The 27,402-nt window shown below is 31.4% G+C and overlaps 1 protein-coding gene across 1 annotated transcript; it reads left to right on the top strand.

Moving 5' to 3' along the window:
* The first annotated feature begins 19,632 nt into the window (after positions 1–19,632).
* LOC135958299 (myb-like protein Q) lies at positions 19,633–23,110 on the top strand. Its single transcript, XM_065509200.1, has 3 exons — positions 19,633–19,936; positions 21,667–21,686; positions 22,548–23,110. Exons 1-3 carry the CDS (start codon positions 19,654–19,656, stop codon positions 23,100–23,102), a joined length of 858 nt encoding a protein of 285 aa, XP_065365272.1. The 5' UTR covers positions 19,633–19,653; the 3' UTR covers positions 23,103–23,110.
* Positions 23,111–27,402: the final 4,292 nt, after the last annotated feature.

Here is a 27,402-nt window from a genome sequence, read left to right as displayed (position 1 = left end):
ATAATTCCCATATGTGGGTTGGAGCTGCAAGGTCAAGTATAGAGCTGCTTGATCTGGTCAAAGAAGGGCGGTGGATCTTATAGGGGTGAAACTGTTACCCGGTTTCTTGATAGATTTTCCTTATTTTAGAGATATTATCATGGGTGTTGTTCAGACATATGCAGTCTTATACCTAATACACGCGTTTGTATTCGGAACACACGACTATCAAGCAGATCGCATCCATTTGCTTCTAATTTGAGTATCGACCGCACGACTCATTATATGGAAATTATTTTTTTGATCGAACCATACGTATATGGAACCTGCTACCTGAATATAAAATAAAATTTATCAATTCAAGTCAAATGTTCATAAACTCTTACCCTTCGTTCCTCCATCTCATATAATTATTTCCAAACATCAACACAATGCACATAGGGATGGCTTCATACATTTTTGTGCAAAAATTATAAGGAGTGGTCAAAGACTAAATTAAGAAAAAAATTTGTATATCCAAGCAAAAGTCTAGAAATTTGGTACACACATTTATTAAAACATGAAACAAGGAACCCATGCTGAGTTTCAATAAAATCGGTCACGCCCACCGCCCACGAAACCCATACATGGATAAGAATTTTTTTGATATTTGGTTTATTATTCGACAAAAAATGTTAAGTTTTCATCCTGTACGGAAAACTTATGAAAACTATTTTTTTTAAATCGAAACAAGAAACTCCCACCTTTCATTTTATTAAAAAAAACAGCTTGGAGGAATGTGGGGCTACATTTTTATTCCATGGAAAATCAAAAATAAAATAATTTTTAGAGACTTATAGATTTGGGCATATCTTCTTAACAGTTTATGATATCCCCATAAACCATAGAATTGCGTGAAAATATAAGTAAATTTTTGCTTAACACCCTTTCATGGACTTTACTTAAATTTTTTAAAAATAAAATAAAATTTTTCTTAAAACTATAAGTGTACATTTCATCTTTAAACATTTCTCTACAAAACTCCATCATTTGATTTTTAAAATTAAGTGTTTGAAAAATTGACTTTTTGTCACCAAAATCCTTCTGTGCAATGCACTACTGCTTATTTGGGGGTATACACCAAATAATGCGATATTTCTATAGAACCTTTCAATGTCTCAATTGGCGTTTTCTTTTCTGCAATAAATTATGCCTGGGTTAGAAAGGCACCACTTTTTAAACATTATTTCTTGTTATAGTTTTTACTTATATTTTCTAATAAAAAAAAATATGCTTTGACTTAACTGATATTTAATTTAAGAGGCTTTTTAACTTATATTTACACTTGATTGAAACAATCGCGGAGTAGCGATAAAAAATGAAGATTTAGGTATTAGAACACGATATTAGAACATGAACAAAATCAAATGAAAGAAATAATCCCTCTTTAATGATTTTATATTTATTTGTTGTTGATAGAAAGATTTCATAAGATGTGTACAATCATGATCTAAATACATATGTTAACAGTAAATTATAAAGATAAAATGTCATTAAAATTATCACAAATATCATTAAGAGCGAAAAAACACTTTAACACTACGTTTTGCTGGATATGCATCTGAACATGACTTTGTTTCAAATTTATTATACAAAATAGTTTTGAAATTTTAAATGTATCCAAATATCTCTGCCTCTATAACTACTGTGCTACATTAGCAACAACCAAAGAGGAGGCATCAGTACTTGACATCTTTGAGTAATAATAACAAAAACAATTATGTGGTAAAGAAAATAGAACTGAAATAAAAATATTTATATGCTCCATATAAATATTTTATACATTCATATCTTCACTAATATAAATATGTATACAATAACAAAGGAAACTATCTAGAATCAAGATGTGTGTAAAAGTGGGGAAGAACCTTGTAACACTAGCATTTATTAAAGAAAATATTATCAAAATTAAAGATACTGAATAATCAAGAAATTATTTATAATATAGGGATAGAAAACTGACAATAAGAATGGAATTGTTGTTTCACCAAATGAAATAACAAAGAATTATTACAAAATGTTTTAGAGAAAACTATATTCGTAACATATAATATTTTACTTTCACATATGTATGTTTTTAACACTTTACAAAATTAAAAAAGAAAATTTTTAGATTATTTAGTAGTTGAGAAAGTATTTATAGGTTAGACATTAAAAACTGGAATTTAAAAGAGTAATTTATAGCGTACTTAAAAATACAATCAATAATAATAAAATATTATTTAATATATATATTTATATAATCGGTACTTGGAGTTTTTAGACATATATTTAGGCTTAATATACATTTTTCGTCAAAAGTGATCAAGTTTGAATAGAGCAGTAGGAGGATCTGTTCGTATTTTTTTTTTTTGAATTTTCGTGTTAAGTTTTCTTTATTTAATAACTCATTGATAATTAGTAATATGCAATAGACAGGAAAATACGCAGTTATACAACAGATAATATATTGGGTGTGTGACTTAAAAATGCGGGATTTACAATAGATAGCGTATCTTTTGAAGGCAGTTTTTGTTTTTAATAACTTATGTCATATTGAAGGATACATATCTGTCATTTATTCTCACATAGTTATTATACATTATAGTGTAAAGAACAAAGCTTTTTATTGAATTTTGTGCCAACGAATCGTAATAAGTAAATAGCAAAAACATTTTTCTTTTAAAATTTCAATAATTTATATTCGTGAGTAATTTTGGACCCATCTCCATGAAATTAGGTAGTGTGATTTATGCTACATGAAATTTATTACAGTTGAATTGTATATACCAACAATTATTTATATGGGGGCTAGGTGAAATAATAGACGAATTTCAACCAGTTTCAATAGGCTTCGTATTTGGGACGAAAAAATTATGTGTATCGAAGTTTATCTAAATATCTTCAAAATTGCAACCTGTACTTTGCGCACAAGGTTTACATGGACATCCAGCCAGACGGACGGACATCATTTAATCGACTCAGAAAGTGATTCTGAGTCTATCTTTAAGGTAGGTGTTAGACTTATATTCTCGGACGTTACAAACATCTGCACAAACGCATTATACCTTCCCCACTATGGTAGTGTAGGTTCTAAAAGGCAAAATTCGCCCAGGCCAGCCCAAAAAAGTTCGAAGACCAAGAATTGGAGGCATTACTCCATGAATATTGTTCTTAAACTCAATAAGAGCTTGTAGAATCATAGGAAGCTATTTAGGTAGCAATTTTAAAACGTTTTCGAGTAGCAGGATTCCTCCGAAAGCAGGAAATTGTGTGCCATACGAATTGAAGACGTGAGACATTTGCATGTCCGAAATGATATTTGAACGCTTTAAAAGAAAATAGTTTCTGCACAAAATCATTACTTGCTATAAAAAAATGGATCCATCCTCAGAGATCGATCCTAAGAGATCCGAAGCCTAAGAGATCGCATGTGAAGCCCGGCCATCCAGCCGAATCGACACAAAAGCTAAATATCCATGGCGCTGAGGTAATTCTTTGTATTTGGTGGGAGCAAAATCGGAGCTATCTATTATTCCATCATGACAACGCTAGGTCACATGTTGCAATGCCTGTTAAAAACTATTTAGAATGAAGTGGTTGGGAAGTTTTGCCTCACCCACCATCTACTTTTTGTTCCGATCATGCAGAATGCTCTCTTTGGGATATGCTTCACTTTGGAACAGAGTATCCGGAATTGTCTCGACTTGTTCTTGGCCTCAAAATATGTGCTGCTCTTTTGGCTCGGAATCCATATGTTGTCAGAAAAAAGGTCATAGTTGAGAATGGTCAATACTTTGAATAAATTTATATTGTACAATATCGGGGTTATCGGAACCTTTTACAAAATAACTAAAAACATATTTGGCCATCTAAAATGTGTTACTAAGTATATTTTGATTTGAGAATTTTTGCCCTAAAGTTGAATTTTACATAAAAAATAGGCGTTTTTAGATGTACCTGGACCCTCGGTATCAACAATTTGAAATGGTGTAGTAATTCGCTAATTGAATACAGATGTGAGTAAATTTTTGAATGGCAATTAATTTGGATATTATCATGAAAGTAAACAGTGGGATAAAGAAACATCAGTTTGATTGGCTTGACATTATTTCCTGTTAATAACACCTAATGGAGGTTGTAGGCCTAGGTCATACTAAAACCGTTTTCAAAGATTTTGAAACACCCTCAAAATTTTGAGTTATTTTGAAAAAACTGTTTGGCATTCTTTTTTATTTTTTTCCTATTTTTTCAAATTCAACAATAGTTATTTTAATTTTTGTCTATGAAACCCTATTTTTTTTTGCACAGTATTTTAAAGACAATTTTATGTAGACAAAAACGAGATATTAGTTGTTAAAATCGGTTTATACCTGCAAAAGTTATTAAACTTTTTCGAAAAAAGTTCCACAAAATTTACCTTGTAAAATAAAAAATTTGTTTGTATAGTTTTTTGTTTATTTTTTATTCATATAGGCTGGGGGAGAAAATACTAAAAAAGGTGTTAATGAAAAGTTGAATTACTTTTAAAATTTTCATTCGATTTGAATAATTAAAACCATGGTTTGTTAAGAACTAAATTTCCTTAATACATTGATATAAATTTTTATAAGCTTCCATATCAAATAAGCAATGAGAAGCGATTAAAATCAAAATAGTTGATAAATTTTGTTTTTCTTTTAGATATTCTTAACAAAAACAATACTTATAACTAACAAATGTATGCACGCCATTTTAAAGCGTGATCAGTTTTCTTTTTAAACCCGTTTAAAAATTTAATGTCGGTCAGAGACTGACTGAGTTACAGATCGATAAGTTCACGGACAAAATTGAATAGTTTTTTCAGAATAACTTCTGAATTTGAGGGTGTTTTGGAATTTTTTGACAAAATTTCTAAGCAAGCCTAAATACAAGCAAGCCCTATAACCTACGCTAGGTCGTTATCCAAGTTTTTTTTCCATCGTAGCACCGCGTAATTATTGTAGTTTAGTGTCAATTTCTTAAATATTATTTCTCAAGAGTAAGATCCTTAATATACTCCTGACTTTTTCTAACAGTGCATAAAAACCATAAAAATATCTATTGTGAAATTATACACAGACTAACTACGAGTATAACTATTCACATTGCCACCACAAACAACAAGTACTTGTGCACATAATTTGACTCTTAGAATACACTTACACACACAAGTATTCCTAAAATAATCATACTACAATTGTATTCTTGTTCATTCTAGTAAATTAGTCCTTAGACTGTTGTTAAGGAAAAAAAAAATAGGGACAAAAATAAACATTAAAGTGAAAGTATTCCATGTAATTTCTATTTCTATTCACTTCCTTTCATGCGTACTCTCATATTTAGATACTTTATACACATTTAACATTTAAATGCATATAAATAGTATGTATTTTCTTTAGAATTTGTTCAACTAATAACAACAATATGTTCGTTCATATGTAGATATAATTTATTTTTATGTTTTAGTACGTAGACAACACAACAATTGTACTCAGAATGAGATAGAGATACAAGTATTTGTTAAAGAAAAAAAAATATTGTATATGAATCTAAAAATATGCAAGACGAGTACAATATTTGTTTTATGGAATGTTTATTTTACATATTGTTTTTTTTTAGTTTAGTAAACATACATACTTATAAATTAAAATTATTTTTAGTATAATTTCATTTGTTTTTTTCTTTCTGTAAAACATTTTTCCCTTTCTGGGCACGCACGTTCATGTTGAATATAATGAAACCAAAAGTATGCACTGCACTGGGCATTGTGCTGCATGCATCACATCTAAATATAAATTTGAAATTAATTTCAATTTTGTTTAGAAAACATTAATGATAAATTATATTGAAATTATTTTTGGATATTGTTTTATGTTTTCGCTTTATTTGGTTTTTTTTGTTTCAAGTTCTGTAGAAAACATTAAGAAGTTGTTGGCTATACTTTTCGAAATTAAAAATGTACATATACGATTATAGTTTTGTTTGAACAATAATGTTTGTATTGATATGAAAAGATATTTTTGTAAAAACATAAATATTTGTTTCGTTTAGTTGGAAAAATTAATTCAGTGGTATTTCATTATGGTGTTTATTGCAGTACAGTATCATTTGAAATAATTAAAAATGTGGAAAATTATTTTAGGTTTTCATAGTCAGATAAATATAGTCATTTCAATTAACAGAATTACAAAAAACCGAAATTTCGGAGAAAACCCGGTTTTTCTGTAGATAATATACCGAATGCCTAATTCCTAATCAATTGATATTCACTGTTTGATTTAGATGGCGGGCCTTATTTTGCACTTCGATGTTCCTAAGATCTAAAATGGTTCTCAATTATCTAAAAACCAAATGCTCGAGTTGTTGGGCAAAGTACGAATATTTCAAAAATTATGAAAAAATCCAATTAAATGTTTTCTTAAACAAAATTTCAAAATATCTTTTGATTTTAATAGACCGTTATGGTTGGATGTCAATTCAAAAAATCCTTAAAAATGTACGGTGTTCGAATTCTTAAAGAATCACGAGAGAAGTTGTCATACCGGGCAGATTACGTAGATCCTAGCAAAAAAAAATACAAAAAGTTATAGCTCTGCTGATGTTATTTTCAATGCATAAATGCAGAGAAAAACAAGTAAGAAAGTATGGTCGGTCAAGCCCGCCCATATAATACCCTACACCAAGTAAATGAGTAAAAATATTTTTCTTTTAAAATATCAATAATTTATATTCGTGAGTGATTTTCGGAAGTGGGCCTTATATGGGAGCTATGACCAATTATGGACCGATCACCATAAAATTAGGTAGTGTGATTTATGTCTATATGAAAGTTATTTATGTTGAATTTTGTGTATATACCAACATTTTAAAGTGATTTAAGCACGTTAAAGTGATTTTCGGAAGCGGGTCTATATGGGAGCTATGACTAATTGTGGACCGATCGTAACAAAATTTGGTGACATGAATTTTGTATATATAAAACTTATTTGGAGCGAATTTTGTGTAGATACATGTATAAATTAAACATTTATGACCGATAAAGTCCAATTTCGAGACGACATTTGTATGGGGGCTAGGTGAAATAATGGACCGATTTCAGCCAGTTTCAATAGACTTCGTCCTTGGGCCGAAAAAATTATATGTATCGAAATATCTTCAAAATTGCGACCTGTACTCTGAGCACAAGGTTTACAGATGCGTTACACACATCTGCACAAACGCATAATACCCTCCCCACTATGGTGGTGTAGGGTATAAAAAATATGTTTATTGTAACCATTTCAACATTTCTAAAAAATTTTACAATATTCTGGTCACTGTAATTATTTATATGATTGCGGTAACAATAATATGGTAAAGTTACCATTCGCATGATTATCGTTATCATATCTATGACTGTAGTAAATAAGTATATGATTGTGGATGGTAAATTTACAATACTATGGTTACCGCTATCATATACATTGTTACAGTGACCGTAATATTGTTAAAAAAACATGTTACAATATTGAAATGTTTAATGTAAACATGTAAAACTATATTTATTTCTGTGTGTACGAAACTAGTTTCAATTGGGAAATGCTACTAGATAAAACTTTTGTTCATTCTTCAGGAATAAATTTATCGAAGGTATTTTACTTTGCGTTAGTGCATCTGGAACAATGAAAATCAAACCTGCTTCTCTTTGTAATGCAAACAAATCAATTTCGTATCAAAGTTATGCCTGTAAATTATTTTATTTATTAAATAAAGCGTAGATATTTTTTATGAAATTTCGAAAAGAAATTTTTTATCGGTTACTGAGTTAGAAAAAATACTCAGTAGAAAGTGATGAAGAATGTGAGGAACTTGCTGACAACATCACAGTGGGCAAACTGAGAAAAAAAGTGAAAATAAATCTGTAACTTCTAAACGAATAGACCGATTTTAATAAAAATTCTTATGGCTATAGAGGAGGTGTTGAAAAGAATCCATAAATTTGATTAATGTAAAAGAAAAAAGAAGTAGTGTATACATCAACGTGTAGAAAATTATGTCCTCTTTTCAAAAATATACAAAACTTTTAAGAATTAAAAAAATTATAGAAGACTTTTTTCAAATATATGGGAATAAAAAATGGTAGCTGATTTTTTTTTTGAAAATTTTAATTTTTAAAATGCTAAAACTTTTGATCCAAATACAAAAGTAAAAAAGATATTTGTGAATTGTTAACAACAATCCCACAATTTCAAAAAAAAAAAATTAAAAAATCCCAAAATTGGGATTTTTGGATCTATTGAAGGCACTAAATTTGGGGCACAATGTCGAAGAACATTTTCCGACATACAAAACAGATGATAATTTTTTGAAAGCAGCAATGCTATTAGCGAACATGTTGTCTAAATTTGAAATTTACATACAAAAAAAAATATATCTCTTTGTTGGCACAAAATTCGGCACTTTCGAAGCAAAAAATCTCTAAAATGAGGGTACCACATTCAAAAGATACGCCATATATTAAATCCCCCATTTTTAAGTCATACACACAATATATTTATAGTGATGACAAGCTCACAAATAATATATAATAAGGTTTAAGAATAATTATATCATGATAGAGCTGGAATCACACTCAACAATGTTTTTACATGACCATATTATGGTTGAGGTAGAATCATAATATGCATGGAAATAATCATATTATTTTTGTGCTACTATTGAATTAAGATATTTGCAATATAATATGATTAACAAGACATTAAATTATGGTTAAGTAGGATCAAATAATGATATTTTATTTTTACTAATGTGTAGCATAATCTGTTCTATTATGGTCACCATAAATATGTTTTTTAATTGCGTGCACCACCTTTATTACTTATGGCTAAGACAGAATTTTTCAATTGAAAACCAGCAAAATAGGTTCCATATATTGTAAAGTTTTAACACTCATCTATGTATTGTTTTAAAATTTATTAATATTGCTCCTAAAAATTCCTATTATTTAGCAATAAATCCTTATATTATGCAAAGTATCCATTTTCCCCAACCATAACCAATAACAAAATAACATTCCTAATAACTAAATTGTTTTCCGCCTTCAACAAAACCCAAACACACGCATAACTATAACTAGGATTACACCTTCATAGAAATCTCATTAAGGACTTTTTTATGTTCGCTCTATTCTGCTGAAAAGTAATTTCATATAACCAATAAAAAACATAAAAAAAAACTTTTCATAACACCCCATTTATCCCTAACAAAATGTTCCAAAAACTTTTGAAAATTAATTAGTTTGTTTTTCAGTGTTTTTCTAATGAAGCGCCCTTTCTATTACCCCAATTAAAAAATTCACTAGAACTACATACATTTCAATATATGGCAACACATAACAAAAAACACTCATACATAAAACACACAGTTATTAAAATTTCATTAGTAAAACTCATAAATAAATAGCAAAAGAATCTAACATGCTACACAGATATTGAAACAACAACAAATAGAAATACAAACAACACATATGTTGTTACTTTACCGCCTCTGATTTGTTGGTATATATGTATATGGTTATTACTACTTGTGTTACTATAAATAGCGCCTGGGAAGACACTTTGCGCGCTCTCGTTTTTATGACGATCTAATAATGATTTTACTGCACCATAAGTGCATTCGCGCATACACATACAGCCATAACATGCTCAATGTTTTACTTATGGGTATATACTTACGAGGAGGGACTGAAAAGTAATTTTAAAGTAAAATAAATTATATTACTTTAATATTAATTGTGTGATTGCGGATTCGATATAGCCATGTCCGTCTTGTCAGTCGGTCTGTTGAAATCCACTTTCAGAAACCCCCAAAATATTATCATACATGATTGATACTTTATTATATCCGCTGCTGTCCAACTTTGGTTACTTTTTATAACCGAGAAAATCGTCCCACAAATAGGTGAGATATAAACCAAAAACCACGACTACATCGATTTTGTCACCTATTTTTTTCCAAAAAAAATGTTTCACTGAATATTTTCTTTTACCAAATTTTTTTCACTTTAACTTTTAAACAGATTCAATAATCGATTCAAGATTCAGTACTCTTCTGAACTGCTTAAGGCTGATCCGACTCTTAACGCTGAAATAATCAGACCTTTTATCAAGGACTTCTGGACATCCCACTCTCTTCCTGCTGAACATAGTGAAGGAGTGATAATTAAACTACCCAAGAAAGGAGACTTAACGGAATGCAAAAACTGGCGGGATATAACTCTTTTAACTATGATTAATAAGGTGCTAGCGAATATAATCCATGCTAGACTATCATCAATTTCAGAAGATCTTCGTAATCACCAAGCTGGTTTCAGACCACACCCATCTTACACCGATCATATAAATAGCCTACGGATCATAGTGGAAAAGTCGGTAGAATGGCGTCTCCACTATATCTGATATTTATTTACTTCGCCAAATCATTTGATACTATCCACCATCAGGCTATTTGTCACGCACTTCGATGCAAAGGAATTCCACCTGATCTAATCGACCTTATCAGGGCTCAGTATGGCAACTTAACAAGCCGAGTACTGCATGAACGCATGTTAGGCAATCCTATTGGTGTAAGCACTGGGGTATGACAGGAATGTATCCAATCTCCGCTGTTATTCAATATTGTATTGGACTCAATTATGCAGCAATCTACCTGCATTAGAAGAGGCATTACATGGGGTACGAATGGTCGACTGGAAGATCTTGATTATGCTGATGATATTTGCCTGCTCGGACACCAAATTGGACCAATTGGTCATCGGGTGTTGACCTTCATATTAACTTTGACAAAACTAAGGTTCTACGCATCAATGCAATTAATCTCTTCAAATTCAAGGTCAACAACATAGAGCTCGAGGATGTGCAATCGCTACTTGGGTATCCACCACAGGCTGCTCAAGTGATGATATTGAATATCGCATGGGAAAGGCAAAATAGTCATTTGGTGCATTATGGAGAGTATGGAAGCTCCGCCTTTTTTCCTCAAATATTCGCTCCACCCTACTATATGGATGTGAGTCCTGGAACTCTACTGCAAGCGACATACAATCCCTGCAAGTATTTATTAACCACTGGTTGCGAAAAATATCGCGAATATTTTGGCCTAACGTGGTTTCCAACAGAGACATCTGGCAAAGAGCAGGCGAAACACCAATCCGCATAGAAATTGCAAAGAGGAAGTGGAGTTGGCCATAATTTGAGAGGACATCATGATGATATATCAAGGATGTTAATTGACTGGAGGAGAGACTGAAGGCAGCAGAAGAAGAGGAAGATCCGCTAACACTTGGAGAAAGCAATTAGAATGCGAAACTAGCAGAACAGGAAAGACTTGGTCTGAGATAAAATTAATGGCACAGGACAGATCCCGATGTAAGAATTTTGTTACGGCCCTTTTTCCAACTTGGAACCATAGGTATTAATATATATTTATATAATCTTTGTCGTTGGGAAAAAAAAATAAATGTGCCAAATTTTATGGAAATACATATGGAAATATATTCAAAATTTCGATCAGTACTTTACGCTCATTTTTACATTGAAAACCATACAGATGGACGGATGGAAATCGTTAAATCGACTCAGATTCTGGGTCGATCGGTATACTTCAAGATTAGGGGTTTATAATAGCTGTTAAAGATGCTAACATTAACATTAAGGCTGTAAAAATCTCTAGAATTAGAACATTCCATTTTTGTCCGTTAGATAATTCATGAAATTACTGGAAGATGGTACTGTGCATATAAGTAGTATGAGCTGTAAGATTTAACATCAACTGTATTACCAGTGTAATTTTAAAAAGCGTAATATAAGTGTGTGTATTAAAATAGAGTGACTATTTAAATTGTTTTGTAAATGTTTTTTTTGTTTTTTTTTTAAACTAGCGCCCTGTTGCCCAGCAGACCTATCATGTGTATCTTCAGAACCGCTGTGATTAGTTGGCTCACATGATACAAGTGGATATATTCTCCCAAAAATATATATCTGGTTACATGATTAGCAGAACATTAACAGAAATGATTAAATATTGTGCTCATTAGCTTCTTCTTGGTGCTTTAATACTCACCAATACGAATTAACAATGTCATACTATTTCTCGATTTTCAAGTGCCCAGTTTAAGCCATTTTTTCAACCATACAAGTTAAGAAAACTTAAATAGTTTTTAAAATTATTTTCAGACTGCCCTAGGACATTCATATAAAATGCTTAAACCCTTCAGAAAAATACACTTCTCTCACACACAAATACACAAAACAATTTTACTTATAGCCGTTCCAACTTATAAAGTACACATCAATGCAGGCTGCATGTATTTGTGAGCAGTTGATGGTTGCACTATACTCGTTCTGCTGCACTAAAGTGTACAGCAAAAACACAACAAAATGCACTTGAACCTACAAGCTGTTTTTGTTTTCATATAATGACTGTGTAGTTGTATTTCAAATATTTATTCGTAAGATACTCATACACAAAAATGTTTGTAAAGAATTTTACTTCTTTTTCATTTTTCTTTTTTTTTGGGAAACGAAAGCGAAAAAAATCAAAAGGAATCATAAATATGTTATTTTGCTGTGTGAGTAAATTGAGTTTTGGGATGTTTTATTTTTAGTAACATGGGAATATTTAACACATGTTGTAGATTCTACGCTTTAATATGCACACACCCATTAATATTGTTCATATTTTGTTGTGTATGGTGCATATTTTATTAGTACCCTACTGTCATATACTAAATATACTTTATGGAATATGGAGTATTATTTAGGAAAAAATCTTTAAATTCAATGAAAGAACCTTAAATTTCAATAACAGTTTTAAATACAAAATTTCATCGACCTGTAGCCGCAAACTGAACAGTGGCGATCCAAAGCAAACTTTTCATCATATTCCTAATAATATTGCTGATCTACTGTTAAGAACCCATCAACCATTTCGCAGAGAAAGACCAAAACCTATTGAAACGCATGCTAAGAAATCTCACTCTCTATTTCATCTCATCCAATCAAATCCTACATTAGCCGTTACGTGAAATCCCTACTCTCCAACTTTGGTGCTATCATATTGAGCCAAGTAAGCGTACATATGGACATGGCTTTACGGTGTTCTTTCCCCCTGCGTACGATCATATCGATTTTCAAACCAAGCGGATTGTCAATAACGTTTCATACATTAGTTTAATCACGCAGAGAAAAAATATAATTGGGCATGGTTACTGTAACCATTTATATAGTGTTACAAGTTTTTTAACTATATTATAGTCACAGTAACCATTTACATGATTGTGGTAACCATAATATGGTTAACTTACGATTCACATGATTGTCTCAACCATATATATGGTTACAGTAAACATATATATGTTTGTGGCAACCATATTTATGATGAATAATTTTATCATAATATGTTGTTCTCAAATTATGATAAGCCTTAAGCCGAGAGCACCATAATATGATAAGTCCTTCATCATATAAATGGTTGTCACAAACATATATATGTTTACTGTAACCATATATATGGTTGAGACAATCATGTGAATCGTAAATTAACCATATTATGGTTACCACAATCATGTAAATGGTTACTGTGACTATAATATAGTTAAAAAACTTGTAACAATATTGAAATGGTTACAGTAACCATGCCCAACTATATTTTTTCTCTGCGTGATCTAATGCAAGAACTTTCATTATTAACTTCATTCATAGGATGAGAACCAAATCGAACCCATTCTAACTCGATGATGTGTTATTTTAACCCTAGGTATTATATACAAATTGAGAGTTCGATTGAAAGCGATGGTCATCATGATCAAATAATATATCTGTTTATTAGATGAACTAAGATCCTTTAGTCATCAGTGAAGATCCAAAGCTGATAATTTCAGTCAAAGTTCAACATCAGGATTTACAAAGGAAAATTTGTGACAATTGATCAGAACTTACTGTCCAGTGACTTCCAAAACAGAATTGCTGATGGAAAGAACAAAAATTTTAGGCATTATTTACAATCACGAAATTGGGAGATATTCAAACCAGTATTGTAATTGTTGTCATAAAAAAATGAGGCGTGGAAACAGATGACATTGTAGTTTTATGTATCGTGTCAGTAAATGTTTTAAAATACTGGTGGAGTGGCTGACCGTCTCAAATCCGGTCGTCCAAGCAACCTCACAGTGCTATTAAAGTTTCGGGAAACCCAGTTCAAAAAAATCCACTTCGGAAACAGTAAATAATGTCGCGGGAAATGAGTGTAAAAGGCATCATTAAATATGACTTGAAACGTCGGGATTTCAAGAGACATGCTGAACATCTACTTGCGGCTGCACTGGAGCAGTAACGCAAGCAAAAATCAATTTTGTACAAATTTCTACTTCTATGTGTTTTGGCAGCTGCTTGGGCTTCAGTGGTCATATTTTCCATGCAAACCCAATTGTCTCGCCGAGAGCTTCGTTCCACCAGGCGATCTAAACTGGTATACTGCGCCTGTAGGATAGAGCTCTTGTGCGGGCAACGTTAAAGACACCTTTAAGTTGTCTTCTATCTTCAATAAGTTGCCAAGTAGCGTCTGAGATCCACACTTTACGCTTAGGCTGAGGATGCACAAGATGTTCCTTAGCTCTGTCTGTGGAAATGCATTTTATACCATTCCATTGCCCTCTGTTGCTGTTCGGGATACCTTCGTAGCGAATCATTGGGGATTTCAATTTGGATACGTAGTATCGTATTGGCAAAGACTATGTTGTTTGACGACGGATTGCAGATATGATCAATCGTATATCCCCTACAATTGTTGGTCTGCGGTTCCGTCTTCTTGCTTATCGCAATGTGGTCAATTTGAGTTTCTGATCTGTGGTCGGGGGAAACCCAGGTTACTTTGGGCACGTCTCTGTGATCTCACATATTTCGGTAAATAATTCACCATTCTCGTTCATTTGCCCCAGTCCATGAGTTTCCATAACAGAATTAATATTTCAGTTAACTTCTTTGTCGTTGGGATCTCAGACTTCTGTGGGGGCGTAGCATTGAATGCATGTGATGCTACGTGAACGGGTGTGAAGGCGGATGTTTATAAACCTATCAGAATAAGGATTTCATGGCATTAGGGTACTCTTGACCTCTCTAGAAAGAAGGAAACCTACGGCGCTCGATCGAGATAGTCCATAAAAAATGTGCCAGTTGTTGTCGTGCCATAATCTGGCCAACTTGTTTCATATAAACCGGGAAAAAGAAGGTTATAGTTTTTGACCTCCTTGCATATTTGAGCTAATCTTCATGGTTCCAGAAGCGTTCTAATATTCCATGTTCCGAATTACATATGTCCTTGATTAAAAGCTAAAATACGTCAACAATTTTCATTCATTGTAATTTAGTAATCTGGAGAGTTTAAGCAAAATGATAATTTATTTAATAATTTAAATATCATAAATCTCCTAAGACTAATACGTAGGATGCTCAAAATTCGTCTTGCACCCTTACTATTCTCATATACACAATCTCAAGCTTCGAGCTCAAATTCATTTACAAGAAAATAATATTGATATTTTTAATATACTTTCAGCTAGTTTTACTTGTCATTTCATTACATTTTATTTATTTTTTTTTTTATTTTTATTACTCGTATCATTTATCTTTGGCGATATTTTATGACTTTCGTTTTTCAATTTCCATAAATTGTTTATTTTCCTCTTTAAGTTGCTCTGTTTCACAATCAAGAACAATCTGAGATTGTTGTTGTCGTTGCCTTTAAATGTTCTTTTAACACTTTAAGATAAGCGCTGTTTGTTGTTGTTGGGTTTGTTTGGATATTTGTATCTGATACTTGAAGTACTTGTGCGTGTCTAATGGGTTTAAAGGGCGTTTTAAGTCTGTCAATTAACTGACTGCAGCAGTATAGAATCCTTTTTGTGTCTTTGTCGTTTTTTTATTTTTAATGAAACATTTTTTTTGTTTATGCTGTCAGTGTATAAATGCCGTGATTGTTGTTTAGTTGTTTTTGGTTGTTTTTTATTATCAGTTTAGTGTTGTTGTTGTTGCTGTTGTTTTTGTTATAATTGTTTAATATTAATTCGTGGAAATTCTTTTCCCACACAATGTTCGTTTGTGTACACTTTCCTTTATTAGTTTAGTTGATTTCAACCATATGTTAATTATTTTGTACTTTTGAGAAAGAAGATTTACTTATTTGAAGCAGCCATCAGCGACATCTTTTTGATTTTGTTTAATGGGTTATAAAAGGGGACATAAACACGCATTGAAGTTAATGTTTTTTTTTTAAAAAAAGAGTGTGACTTAAATAATGGGAACATACAAGATAATATTGTTTACATTTTAATTCAGTATATATTTAAATCCTTTATATGCAAGTTAAGTAGTATTTTGTTTCAGAATGGAAGCTGAAAATTATTAAAAATTTTTATCTTGATTTTGATCGGTATCTTTTAGCCTCAATTGCTTGGATATTAAAATAAATACAAAGATATTATTGGCCAACCTTTCTATAGCATTGCAATATGCCCGATTTTCAACACTTTACAATATAATTTCAGAGCAGGTACTTAGAACTGAAATCTAAGTACCTATATTAGTACCAAACAAACCTTAGGAACAGAAAATATTTGTAGAACATTTTCGTTTGGGCCGTATCATGTTTTCAATAGACAGAAGGACGGACATAGCTAGATTGTCTTAGAATCTTATAAGGACTCTCGATGTATGAGGAGCCGCAGAACAAAAGATTTCAACGCAAATATTATAAAAATACCAAAAAATCAATTTGAAAAAAATTCGAAAATGAAAAAAATACCTTTTGTTCTGCGGCACCTCATTAATACTTTTTGGTTCTACGACCAATATTTCGATATGCTTTAATCGGAATGGTAAAATCAATTATTCTCCACCTTGTTTAATGATGGGTACAAAAATATCTGCGATGATTTGTTAAACTTCTCACTATTCTCCAATGAAATTCACTTCCCTTTTACACCAATTGCCCATCGAAGCAATTGGTGCATGTCAGAAATACTGATTGAACGCTATAAAATAAAGTTATTTTTGAACCGAATTATTAGTTCCGATGAAAAATGGGTCCATGGTTCCGATTTTGGATCAATTGCAAAGGTACTGGCCTTGCTGACCCGATTCAGGTCCTTCCAAAATTCACCCGTTAGGTCATCATTCTGGCATTCAATTAGCGATAGAATCCTGCTGTTAGGTATCTCATGAGCTTTTGGGAAATATTCTACAAATATTTCAGTCTTAAGCACCTCATCTTCCGTTACAACCTTTATCGGAGCATCTTGCCAAGGATTCAGTGTGGGAACATGTTCTTTGATCCATTTTTCTGAATCGCTGCCTTTCAATTTAAAAGCCAGCCAGGTGTAAAAGTGTTGCATGCAAATTGCGGTTTAATAGAGCCCTTTTTAAGCTCCACAATTTCGTGCAGGACTGCTGCTTGTATAAGCTTCAACTCGTCATCGGACCATATCGTATTCGGGAAGTCTGATGGTATTACCCCCAGCCGTTCAATTTGAGCCACATCACTATACGATTGTATAAGATTTTGATGGTGTTTGTGCTTTTGGTATCTGCTACTCTCTTATGGGGATTTAGTTATTCAGGAGTTGATCCGTCTGACCTACCGGTCTTCCTAGGGACCTTAAGGTCACGAAGCTCGTTACGAACTTCATCGGTACATCAGTCTTGGTTCCTCGATGTCCATGCAATGCTCAATATTGCTTAGACCAAGGAAGCGCAAAAAGAGAAATTGTAGTTTGTGTGCATGTATGGGTTAAAAATAAAAAATTCGCAACAACATCAAGCAACGGAATGAAATATTTGTATTTTTACGCTCTATTGTTTGCAACTAAATGAGTTATTTGTATTTTTTACGCCCTTGCTGTGTGTTTTGTTTACTTTCGGGTTGTGTACGTGTAAATTCACGAAAATGTTCGTAATCTCAACAATATGAACGCCTACCAATGCTTTAGACGCTTTAATTTTGGTCTATTGTTTACACTTTTTGTGTGGTGTACCGTAGCAACGGTATCTGCGGATTTAGAGGGTTGCGTGTTTGGCGTTGGATCCAGTAACGCGTCTTCTGGGATAGATACCCCAGTTGATTCGGGACATGAGTCCCCCAACACCAAGGTATCATCCATTTCTTCAATGACAGTGTTAGGAACATGAGATCCTTCAACGGTTCAGTTAGGTCCATAAGTTTAATTTATTGTCCATCTAAACAGAAATATAATTAATAGGGAGAGAACAGAACAACAGAGCTCCTTGTTGTGAATGGGTAAAAATACAACCGGACAATGACCTTGTCCGGAGGCCACCGTTAGGAGACACAATAACGTAGTGCCATTCATTCCATGGACAAGATATGGATTACATCCCGAATTAAGGACTTGTCTGGACTTGATTCGTTCTTGAGCTCAAAAGAATAGCAGTTCTTTTGGCTCGGATCATGTTGCCAGAAAGATGGGAAAGGTCATAGCTAACAATAGCATTGGCTTTGGATAAATTTATGTACAAATTTATATACAAATGATTCAAAATAAAAGCTAAACATTTGATTAGATTCCGCATTTTTACGTAATTTTACCCAATACATTAATATGAACCATTCGAAACTTAGTTATATATTTATTATTATAGGCAGTCAAACAACTATAAAATATTCAGTATTGAAAATTAACAGTTATAATCCATTTTATTGCCACAAGAAATGCAAATCTCTGTTTATCCACATTTAGCAACTTAAAGCATAATTAAGCATTTAAATACCAACATAATTAATGATGATTTATATTGAATTGAAATTTTAATATGGGTATTAAAATTTCCTTTCACTAAATAACTGGCTCCATCCAGTATTTACTATAGAACTCAAACAACTAGTGTTACCAGAAGTGGATTAGGAAAATAAACATTTTCAAATTATTAATTTTAATGGTGGCACTATTATTTATTGTGTGTTGTGTTGTGTTGTGTTATTTCTGCGATGAATAGTTTGTTTATTTTTAGCCAGATAAAAGAACAGAACAAACATGTGTTTCCATGGTTTCCCAATGATGGCACTCACAACAAAAACATTATGAAAACTGCAACCAAAAATAAACCAGAACCAACAAACTAAATACTCTCACACATGAAAAATATATACAACAACAAATAAGTATCGTAAAGATATTTTATTCCAAAAAAAGAACACACACTCTATGGAGTGGAGTTAAAAACATATTTTAAGCGGGAAATTTATTTTCAGATAAAAAATGAAAACCAAAGATATTGAAAATGGTGCAGCAGTCAGTCAGTCAGTGCAACAAGAAATAATAAAAATTGTAAGAAACACATGTAACATTGAGTATAAAGACGAATGAAGCAAACATCACAAGATCATAATAAAAAGTCAAGTGAAGGAGTAAACAGCTCAGCAGGAACAAAAATTTATTTTCAAAAAAAATAAAAATAATAAAGAAATAAAAGAAATTTTTAATATAACAGAGAAATTAAATTATAAAAAAACAGTGATAATTTCAATTACAAGTGATAATTTGTTTAAATAAATTTGAATTTCATTTTCAAACAAAAATTTTACCAAATGGGTATTATGTATAAATTAATGAAACATAGAAATTTAACTATGGATTTGAGTAAACCTAATGTTAATACAAATACAATAAAAAGTGATCGCAATCGTTTAATTACCATAGAGGGCAATATTATTGATACAACTGATGCAACTGATACAACTTCTATACAAGCAACTGAAGAAGTTTTAAATAATAATAAAAATATGGACTCAACTATGGATAAACAGTTTACCGCAGAACATATCATACAGTTGTGTAAATTTTTGGCGGAAAAATCAAAACGAAATGTAAGTTAAAACTACTATTTAAATATTTAAAGACTGAACATTGGACTTAGATAAAGATTTAAGAAAAAAAAACAATGAAAATTAAAAATTCGCAAATAAGACAATCCTTGGACTTTTATAAAGTTACAATGTAAATTATACTTTGGAAGTGTCATTTCACACTTGAAAGCTTTTCCATCGTTATCTGTAAAAGCTCAATCGAATTAAATCATTGTAGCTCATGCATTTTATATGCAATATTTAATGAATTTTTTATAAAAAATGCTGTACTCCTGCTCTATTATTTAACTGATCGTAAAAGCTTACCAAGTTGTAAAGATCATTGAAAAACTATAGATCTCTTGCATATGAGTGCTTTTTTAAATAAATAAACAATTTACTATATAGCATAAGCTTTTTCTTAACTGAGCTTTAAGCTTATTCTAATTTCATCTTTTAGTTCTTAATCTCTAAGATTCCTTAAAGAAATTCTTCAATTAAAATTTACCATAATCATAAAGAGATTATTAAGAATTTGAAAGCATTAATTTTGCTTCCTTTAAACTTGCAACAATCCTTCTCACAATATTTAGCACTTCAATTTTCAATCAATTTTGTTTATTTTTATTATAAAGAATGGCAAATTTTACGAATGCAATCTAACAATATGAACCAGTCACAGTTCAGAGATTCAAAACTCAAGTTCTTTAAAAGAGCTTTTCAAAAGAAAGCTTATTAAAAACATGTCAGAGTGCTTTATTCGCCTGTGCCGAATCTTATATACCCTTCATTAAATTATACTTTAAAATTCAATTTCTAAATATTTTTAGGTAAACAAAATTAAAATTTTTTTTTTCAAATTTTATTTTAATTTAAAAAAATTTAAATTTTTTAGTGAAAAAAATTTATGACAAAAAAAATTTTTTAGTGAAAAAAAAATTCAGGTTAAAAAATAATTTTCCCGATTTTGACCCATTGTAGGTCCAACTTACTATAGCCCTATATACATCGTTGCAATGGACTTGGATCATTAGATATACATATTATCTTTATTGATGACTTAGTAATCCAGATATAGATCAGAAATCTAGGTTTTCCCGGTATTTTCCATATATCTAAGCGATTTTCTCGATTTTAAATAGCAAGCGAGTGGGGAGAATTCCCGATATATCGAGGTATCAATCTTGTTTGTAAGTTATTTGGGGGCTACGAAAAGTTAATTTCAACATTTCAGACATACGACTCCGCTATCTATAACGATCCAGAATATATATACTTTGTAGGGTCGCAAATGAAAAATGTAGAAATTACAAACGGAATGACAAACTCATGACAAAGTTCCCACTCATGGTGAAACATTAGAAGGAAAACTATTAAATTTCTACATTTTCCATATCTGAGTAGTTATGGATAGTGGACACGATATCGCAATGTCCATCTGTATGTTGAAATCAAATTTCCGAAGCCCCCAAATAACTTACATCCATGGTTGTTACATCAATAGAAAGGTTTTAGTCCTAGTTCTGTTTATTTTTAAAATCGGGAAAATCGGTTCTCTAAGTCATGCGCATAGACAATATGGATATTAAATGAAAAACGTCTCCAATGACTTTATAAAGACCCATATTTATATAGAAATACGGACGAGCAAAAATCAGAAAAAATATAGATTAACCCGAATTTTCTTTTCCACCAAAATATTTTTTTTTTCACCTAAAAATTCTGTTTCAATAATTTTTTTTTTACCAAAATCAGTTTTCAATCTTTATCTTAAAGTATAATTTGGTGAAGGGTATATAAGATTCAGCACAGCCTTTCAATTAGATTTTCTGAACTTTTAAAGTTCAAGTATTTAAAGTATTTATACCCTACACCACCATAGTGGGGAGGGTATTATGCGTTTGTGCAGATGTTTGTAACGCCCAAAAATATTAGTCTAACACCCATCTTAAAGTATACCGATCGACTTAGAATCACTTTCTGAGTCGATTAAACGATGTCCGTCCGACCGTCTGGTCGGCTGGCTAGCTTTCCATGTAAACCTTGTGCGCAGAGTACAGGTCGCAATTTTGAATATATTTCGATCATATTTGGTACATATTTTTTTTTCGGCCCAAGGACCAAGCCTATTGAAACTGGCTGAAATCGGTCCATTATTCCACCTAGCCCCCATACAAATGTCCTTCCGAAATTGGACGTTATCGGTCATAAATGTTTAATTTATAAATATATCTTCACAAATTACGCTCCAAATAAGTTTTATATATACAAAATTCATGTCACCAAATTTTGTTACGATCGGTACATAATTAGTCATAGCTCCCATATAGACCTGCTTCCGATAATCACTTTAACCTGCATAAATCGCTTAAAAATGTTGGTATACTCACAAAATTCAACATAGTAAACTTTCATATAGACATAAATCACACGACCTAATTTCATGGTGATCGGTCGATAATTGGTCATAGCCCCATATAAGGCCCACTTCCGAAAATCACTCACGAATATAAATTATTGAAATTTTATAAGAAAAATGTTTTTGCTCTTTTACTTAGTGTAGGGTATTTATGGTCGGGCTTGACTTAAATTAATTTGCAACAGAAATTCATTAACGCTTTCATTGCTTTATTTAGAAAAATCTCTACAAACAACAACAATCACCCAAAAAACTCACAAAATCTAAACAATCACAATTTCAATTTCAACAAATCGAATACGATGATGTTAACGATGAAGTAGAAGATTTCTATCAAAATGAAGCATTACCTTTATTAAGCAAACAAAGGCTAGAGCAACAACAAAGAAATCATGATAATGATGAGGATGATGATGAAAATAGCGAAGACGATGAATTTGAACAACATAAAACATCAGCAGTTTTATCGACACGTTTATCACCTGATATAAATTCATTAAATATTTCATCAAATACCACAACATCAGCAACCTCATGTGCTTTACAACATCAGCAACAGCAGCAGCAGATTTTTAACTACCAACATCACCACCATCAACAGCAGCAGCAACAACAACAACATCATCATCAACAACAAATACCACAAAGTCAGGGAAAACGTGATATTTTACTTAAGATTCGTCGGCAAATTTTTGAACGCAAACGTTTACGTGAAAATGGAGCTTTTGAGCCTCAAGCTTTAAACAATTCACAAGTATGGAGACCCTGGTAATTAGCAAAGTACTAAAGAAAATCAAATAGTGATATACAAAATTTAAAATATTTTTAATTTATCAAACAAAAAAAAATCAAAGCTTTAAATAAAAGACATTTTGAGATGATCTCAAATAGTCGAAATTATTATAAAACCTCTACTAATATTTAATAAATACAAATTTCCAAAGATAATTTTTTTTATACAATTTTAAGTATTTAACGAAATCTTCCATTAGCTTTTAACCTAACATATAAATACATAAATATATATGATTTTTTATACATGTAAATAAATAAAATTTTAATTATTAATAAAACAAACAAATTTTGTAAATTTCTTTATTTTCATCATAATTTTATTTCGAAAAAGTTAAACCATAAAATTGAAAAGAATTTATTTTTAAATACATTATAGTATTTTTATATGTGTCTTTTATCTTTCTTTTGCTTTTGTTTTTATCATAAATATACTATTCATTTGGATATTTTTAGCATTTCTTTTTATAGTTAATGAAAATGTTATTTATATCTATAGATTTCTTAAACATTTTGCTGTTTTGCTTTTTTTTCTCTCTTTGCATCTTTAAAGGGAACTAAATTTATAATGAAAACTAAAGTCAAAATATACAATACATTAAAACATTAAAATGTCCATGTGGTAAAATAATTACCGAACATTTTACACTTGATGTTTTTATATTTTTATACAGAACGCATAACTGGAACTTCTCTCTTGTTCGACACAGGAAGTTTAAAAATAAAAAAAGATGTTCCAAACAAACAAAATTATAAATACATTTCTTTTTTTAAAAACTTAAATTTCTAAACAAATTATCAAATTAGACAGTGTAAGTTTTGAACTTTAAAATATTCCATTAGGGTGTTTTTTTAAAGATTTTATTTTTCTTTTCATAATCGGCCTTTTAATGTTTTGGGTAATTTTCTTCTTTGTTTAGTTTTACATTTGAACTTTATGTTTTTTTAAATGAAATGTGTATAAGTATTTTTAGGTTTTCTTTTTATTTAAATTTTTATTTGATGTTAGCAAGAGGTGAAGAGAACTTTTGTAAAAGAAATGTTTTAATTGGGAAACATAAAATAAATTTTCGTTGAATTCAATCGAATATTGTATAATATGTTGGCACTATTAATTGCAGAGTGTTTCTTTTTAATTTTTTAACAGTAAGTAATCGTCCGCGGCAAGTATTCATATTATAGCCTACACCAACATTATTATTAGCGAGGATTTACCCCTAGGATATTTTATGCAGTAGAAAAGATATTATGCGTTTGTGCTAATATTTAAAATGCCAAAAAATACTAGTCTAACACCAACCTTTAATTATAGCGATTGACTCTGAATCACTTTTTGAGTCGATTAAACGATGCCCGTCCATCCTTCTGGCTGGCCATGTAAACCTTATGCGCAAAGTACAAATTGAAATTTTTAGGATATTTCGATGAAATTTGGCACATGCATTATTTCCCATACAAATATCCTCCCGAAATAGGAATTTTTCATCATAAATGTCTGTTTTATATAAGTTTTATATACATATTCGGAAGTCATGTTACATTATTTTATGATGATCGGTCCATAATTAGCCATAGCTATCATATAAGGCCCTCTTCCGAAAATCACATTGAATTCGACAGAAATAAGTTTCATTTAAACATAAATCACACGGTCTAACTTCACGGCGATGGGTCCATAATTGGTCATAGTTCTCTTTAACGAACATAAATCTCTTAAAAATGTTGGAAACCAAATATAATTTAACAAAAATATATTTCATATAGAAATAAATCACACGGCATAATCTCATGGCGATCGGTCCATAATTGCTCAAATAAATTATTGAAATTTTAAAACAAAAATGTTTTTGCTCGTTTACTCACACAGAAAAAACAAATTCTTAGTAGCAACCGAATTTGTTGCCAATTGAATTTTCAATTCAATAAACAGAAAGGCAGTTGAATCAAATAAACTTCAAATATCCCTTCTACAATTTTGTAAAATTCTAAAATTTGGTCACTAAGGCCGAATCATTCTATCCTATACAAATTTCCTTCATACGAGGGTGGGTCAATAATTCCGCGACTTTTTGAATTTCCCGACTCTTAACTGAAAGGGCAATACTGCTCTTGTCAACGGGCATATTTGAACAAGCTGTGTCATTTAGTTTTTGTTTGTCAGCCATTGATAGCAGACTTTAGGAGAAATTGAAAAAAGTGAATTTCGTCTGCTCATTAAGCATTATTTTTTGCGGAAAAAAACATTACTCAAATAAAGGCTAAGCTCGATCAATGGAAAAATGTGTTTTACTGAATTTCGTTGTGGCCGTACAAGAACATAAGATGGCGAACGTTACGTATGCCCACTTATGCTATCGACATCCGAAACAATTGGAAAAAAATCACGATATGGTGTTGGCCGATCGGAGATTGAAAGTGCGAGAGATTGTGGAAACCATAAGCTTTGGGATGCATGCGGTATAATCCACATTGACTGCCTTTAACCTTCGCTTTACCAAAGGTTTTTTTATGTACATCGTTTACCAATATCCACCCGACTGGTACTGCACTTTTATACATATAAGCGATGAACTAAATTTTAAAAAATCAAAAAAACCTCAGAAAAAGTTTAAAATGATTTTAATAAATTCTACAGAACTCTAATGTTGTTCAGTGAGTCTTAATATTATTTAAATCGAAACAATGGTCGCAATGGTTACCCGCGTGGGTGTTGGTAAAGCGAAGGTTAAACGGGCAAACAAAATCAATATTATGCCAACTTATTGGGTCGATTTAAAGAGGATTTGAAAAAAACGAACTACGAATTGCTAGCTTATCCGCCTCTTGTTTCCAAACCAGAAGAAATGTCTGGGCGGAAAGATATTTGACTCAAACTTTTTGGAAGGGATAATCAAATTGGAGACACGTTGGACAAAGTGCGTAGTGCTCAAGGAGACAATGAAATATTTTTTTTTAAATCTGTGTTTCATTAAAAAAAGCACGGACTTTTTGACACACCCTCGTATCTCAACATAACTGTGTCAGAGAAAAGAAACTCAATAAAACACCGCATCAGATGCAAATTTGTATTTTCACTAGAAATCAGAAAATTCCAAATTATGAATACCTTGCATTTCAATTCAAGAGAAATACATAGGATTAGTACTGAATTTGAGTATATACTAGATTCAATTTTCAAATGCCTATAACTCAGAAATTATATAAAATATAAATCTACAGATGGTTAGATCTGAATATGTCAACATTAACTGCAATTCCAAAAGGAGAATAATGGGATGAAAAAACAAGTGTGTGTGACTGCCAATAATCTGATCAATTTACAGATAATTCCAAAATAGGTGACCGATTAGGCATGTGCTTCTACGAACTAAGTTGGAATATACTGCTGTGTTTCAGGCAGTTATCATGGCGATTTCTGAGGTTATTAGATGTTTGAAAAGGATTGATATGAGTAAGGAATAACCAATGATCGGAGCAATGTACACATGGCTTCCAATTAGGCAACCGGGCAAATTTAAATCACTATTATTGTTATTATTTTCTCTAAATATGAATATCCTTAGAAGTTGAAGTGTTAGACACATTAATAGTTACTGATTCATTTTTAATGACAGAAATTTTCTGCTGTAGCTTGAGTTGAGTGAAAAAAATTCGGTTATTTCTACCGTAATGCTTCATTGCCTGATTACCTGTACCGAAAAATCTATGGATATAATGCAATCATTCAATTAGCAACAAATTTGGCCTTCGAAACGAATCTGAACTTTAAAAGAAATTCCCGAATATTTTGCAAAAACATATTTCCGGGAAAATTATCCGACGTAGGAACCCTACTTCGCTGATAAATTTAATTTTGTCCCATTCCTTTCAAGAAGAATTCCAACTTCATTTATTCTTAACTTATCAGCTTTACGTAAATTTGAGTTTTGGAGCCGTAGCAAATGTTGTTGACAAATGCTGTAACTTACACAGAGAAAACAGATTCGTGATAGCAACCGAATTTGTTGCCAATCGAATGATTCTACCTTAGTCACCGAATTTTACAAAAGTAAACAAAAGTTTCGTTGCTTCAACAGAAATCCTTCCTTATCAACGGATTTTCTGTTGAGAGAACCGAAAAATTCTATGTGTGTAACCGAATCATTTGATTGGCAACAAATTCGGTTGCTATCACCAATCCGTTTTCTCTGTGTAGTAGAGTATCCTTAACAGACTTATGAAAGATGAATAATACCTTATTGAACATATTTCGGATTCCAATTAATGATAATTTTTTAAAT

This window comes from Calliphora vicina, chromosome 4 (genome assembly GCF_958450345.1).
Source record: "Calliphora vicina chromosome 4, idCalVici1.1, whole genome shotgun sequence".
Classification (NCBI taxonomy): domain Eukaryota; kingdom Metazoa; phylum Arthropoda; class Insecta; order Diptera; family Calliphoridae; genus Calliphora; species Calliphora vicina.
This window is presented reverse-complemented; position numbering and strand designations above follow the sequence as displayed.

What these genes read in the sequence shown, in the direction of transcription:
- LOC135958299 (XM_065509200.1), top strand. Translation starts at nt 19,654, where the DNA reads ATGGGTATTATGTATAAATTAATGAAACATAGAAATTTAACTATGGAT. An exon ending in AAAATCAAAACGAAATGTAA is followed by an intron (nt 19,937 to 21,666) that starts GTTAAAACTACT and finishes TACCAAAATCAG; the next exon opens with TTTTCAATCTTTATCTTAAA. An exon ending in TTTTCAATCTTTATCTTAAA is followed by an intron (nt 21,687 to 22,547) that starts GTATAATTTGGT and finishes TGCTTTATTTAG; the next exon opens with AAAAATCTCTACAAACAACA.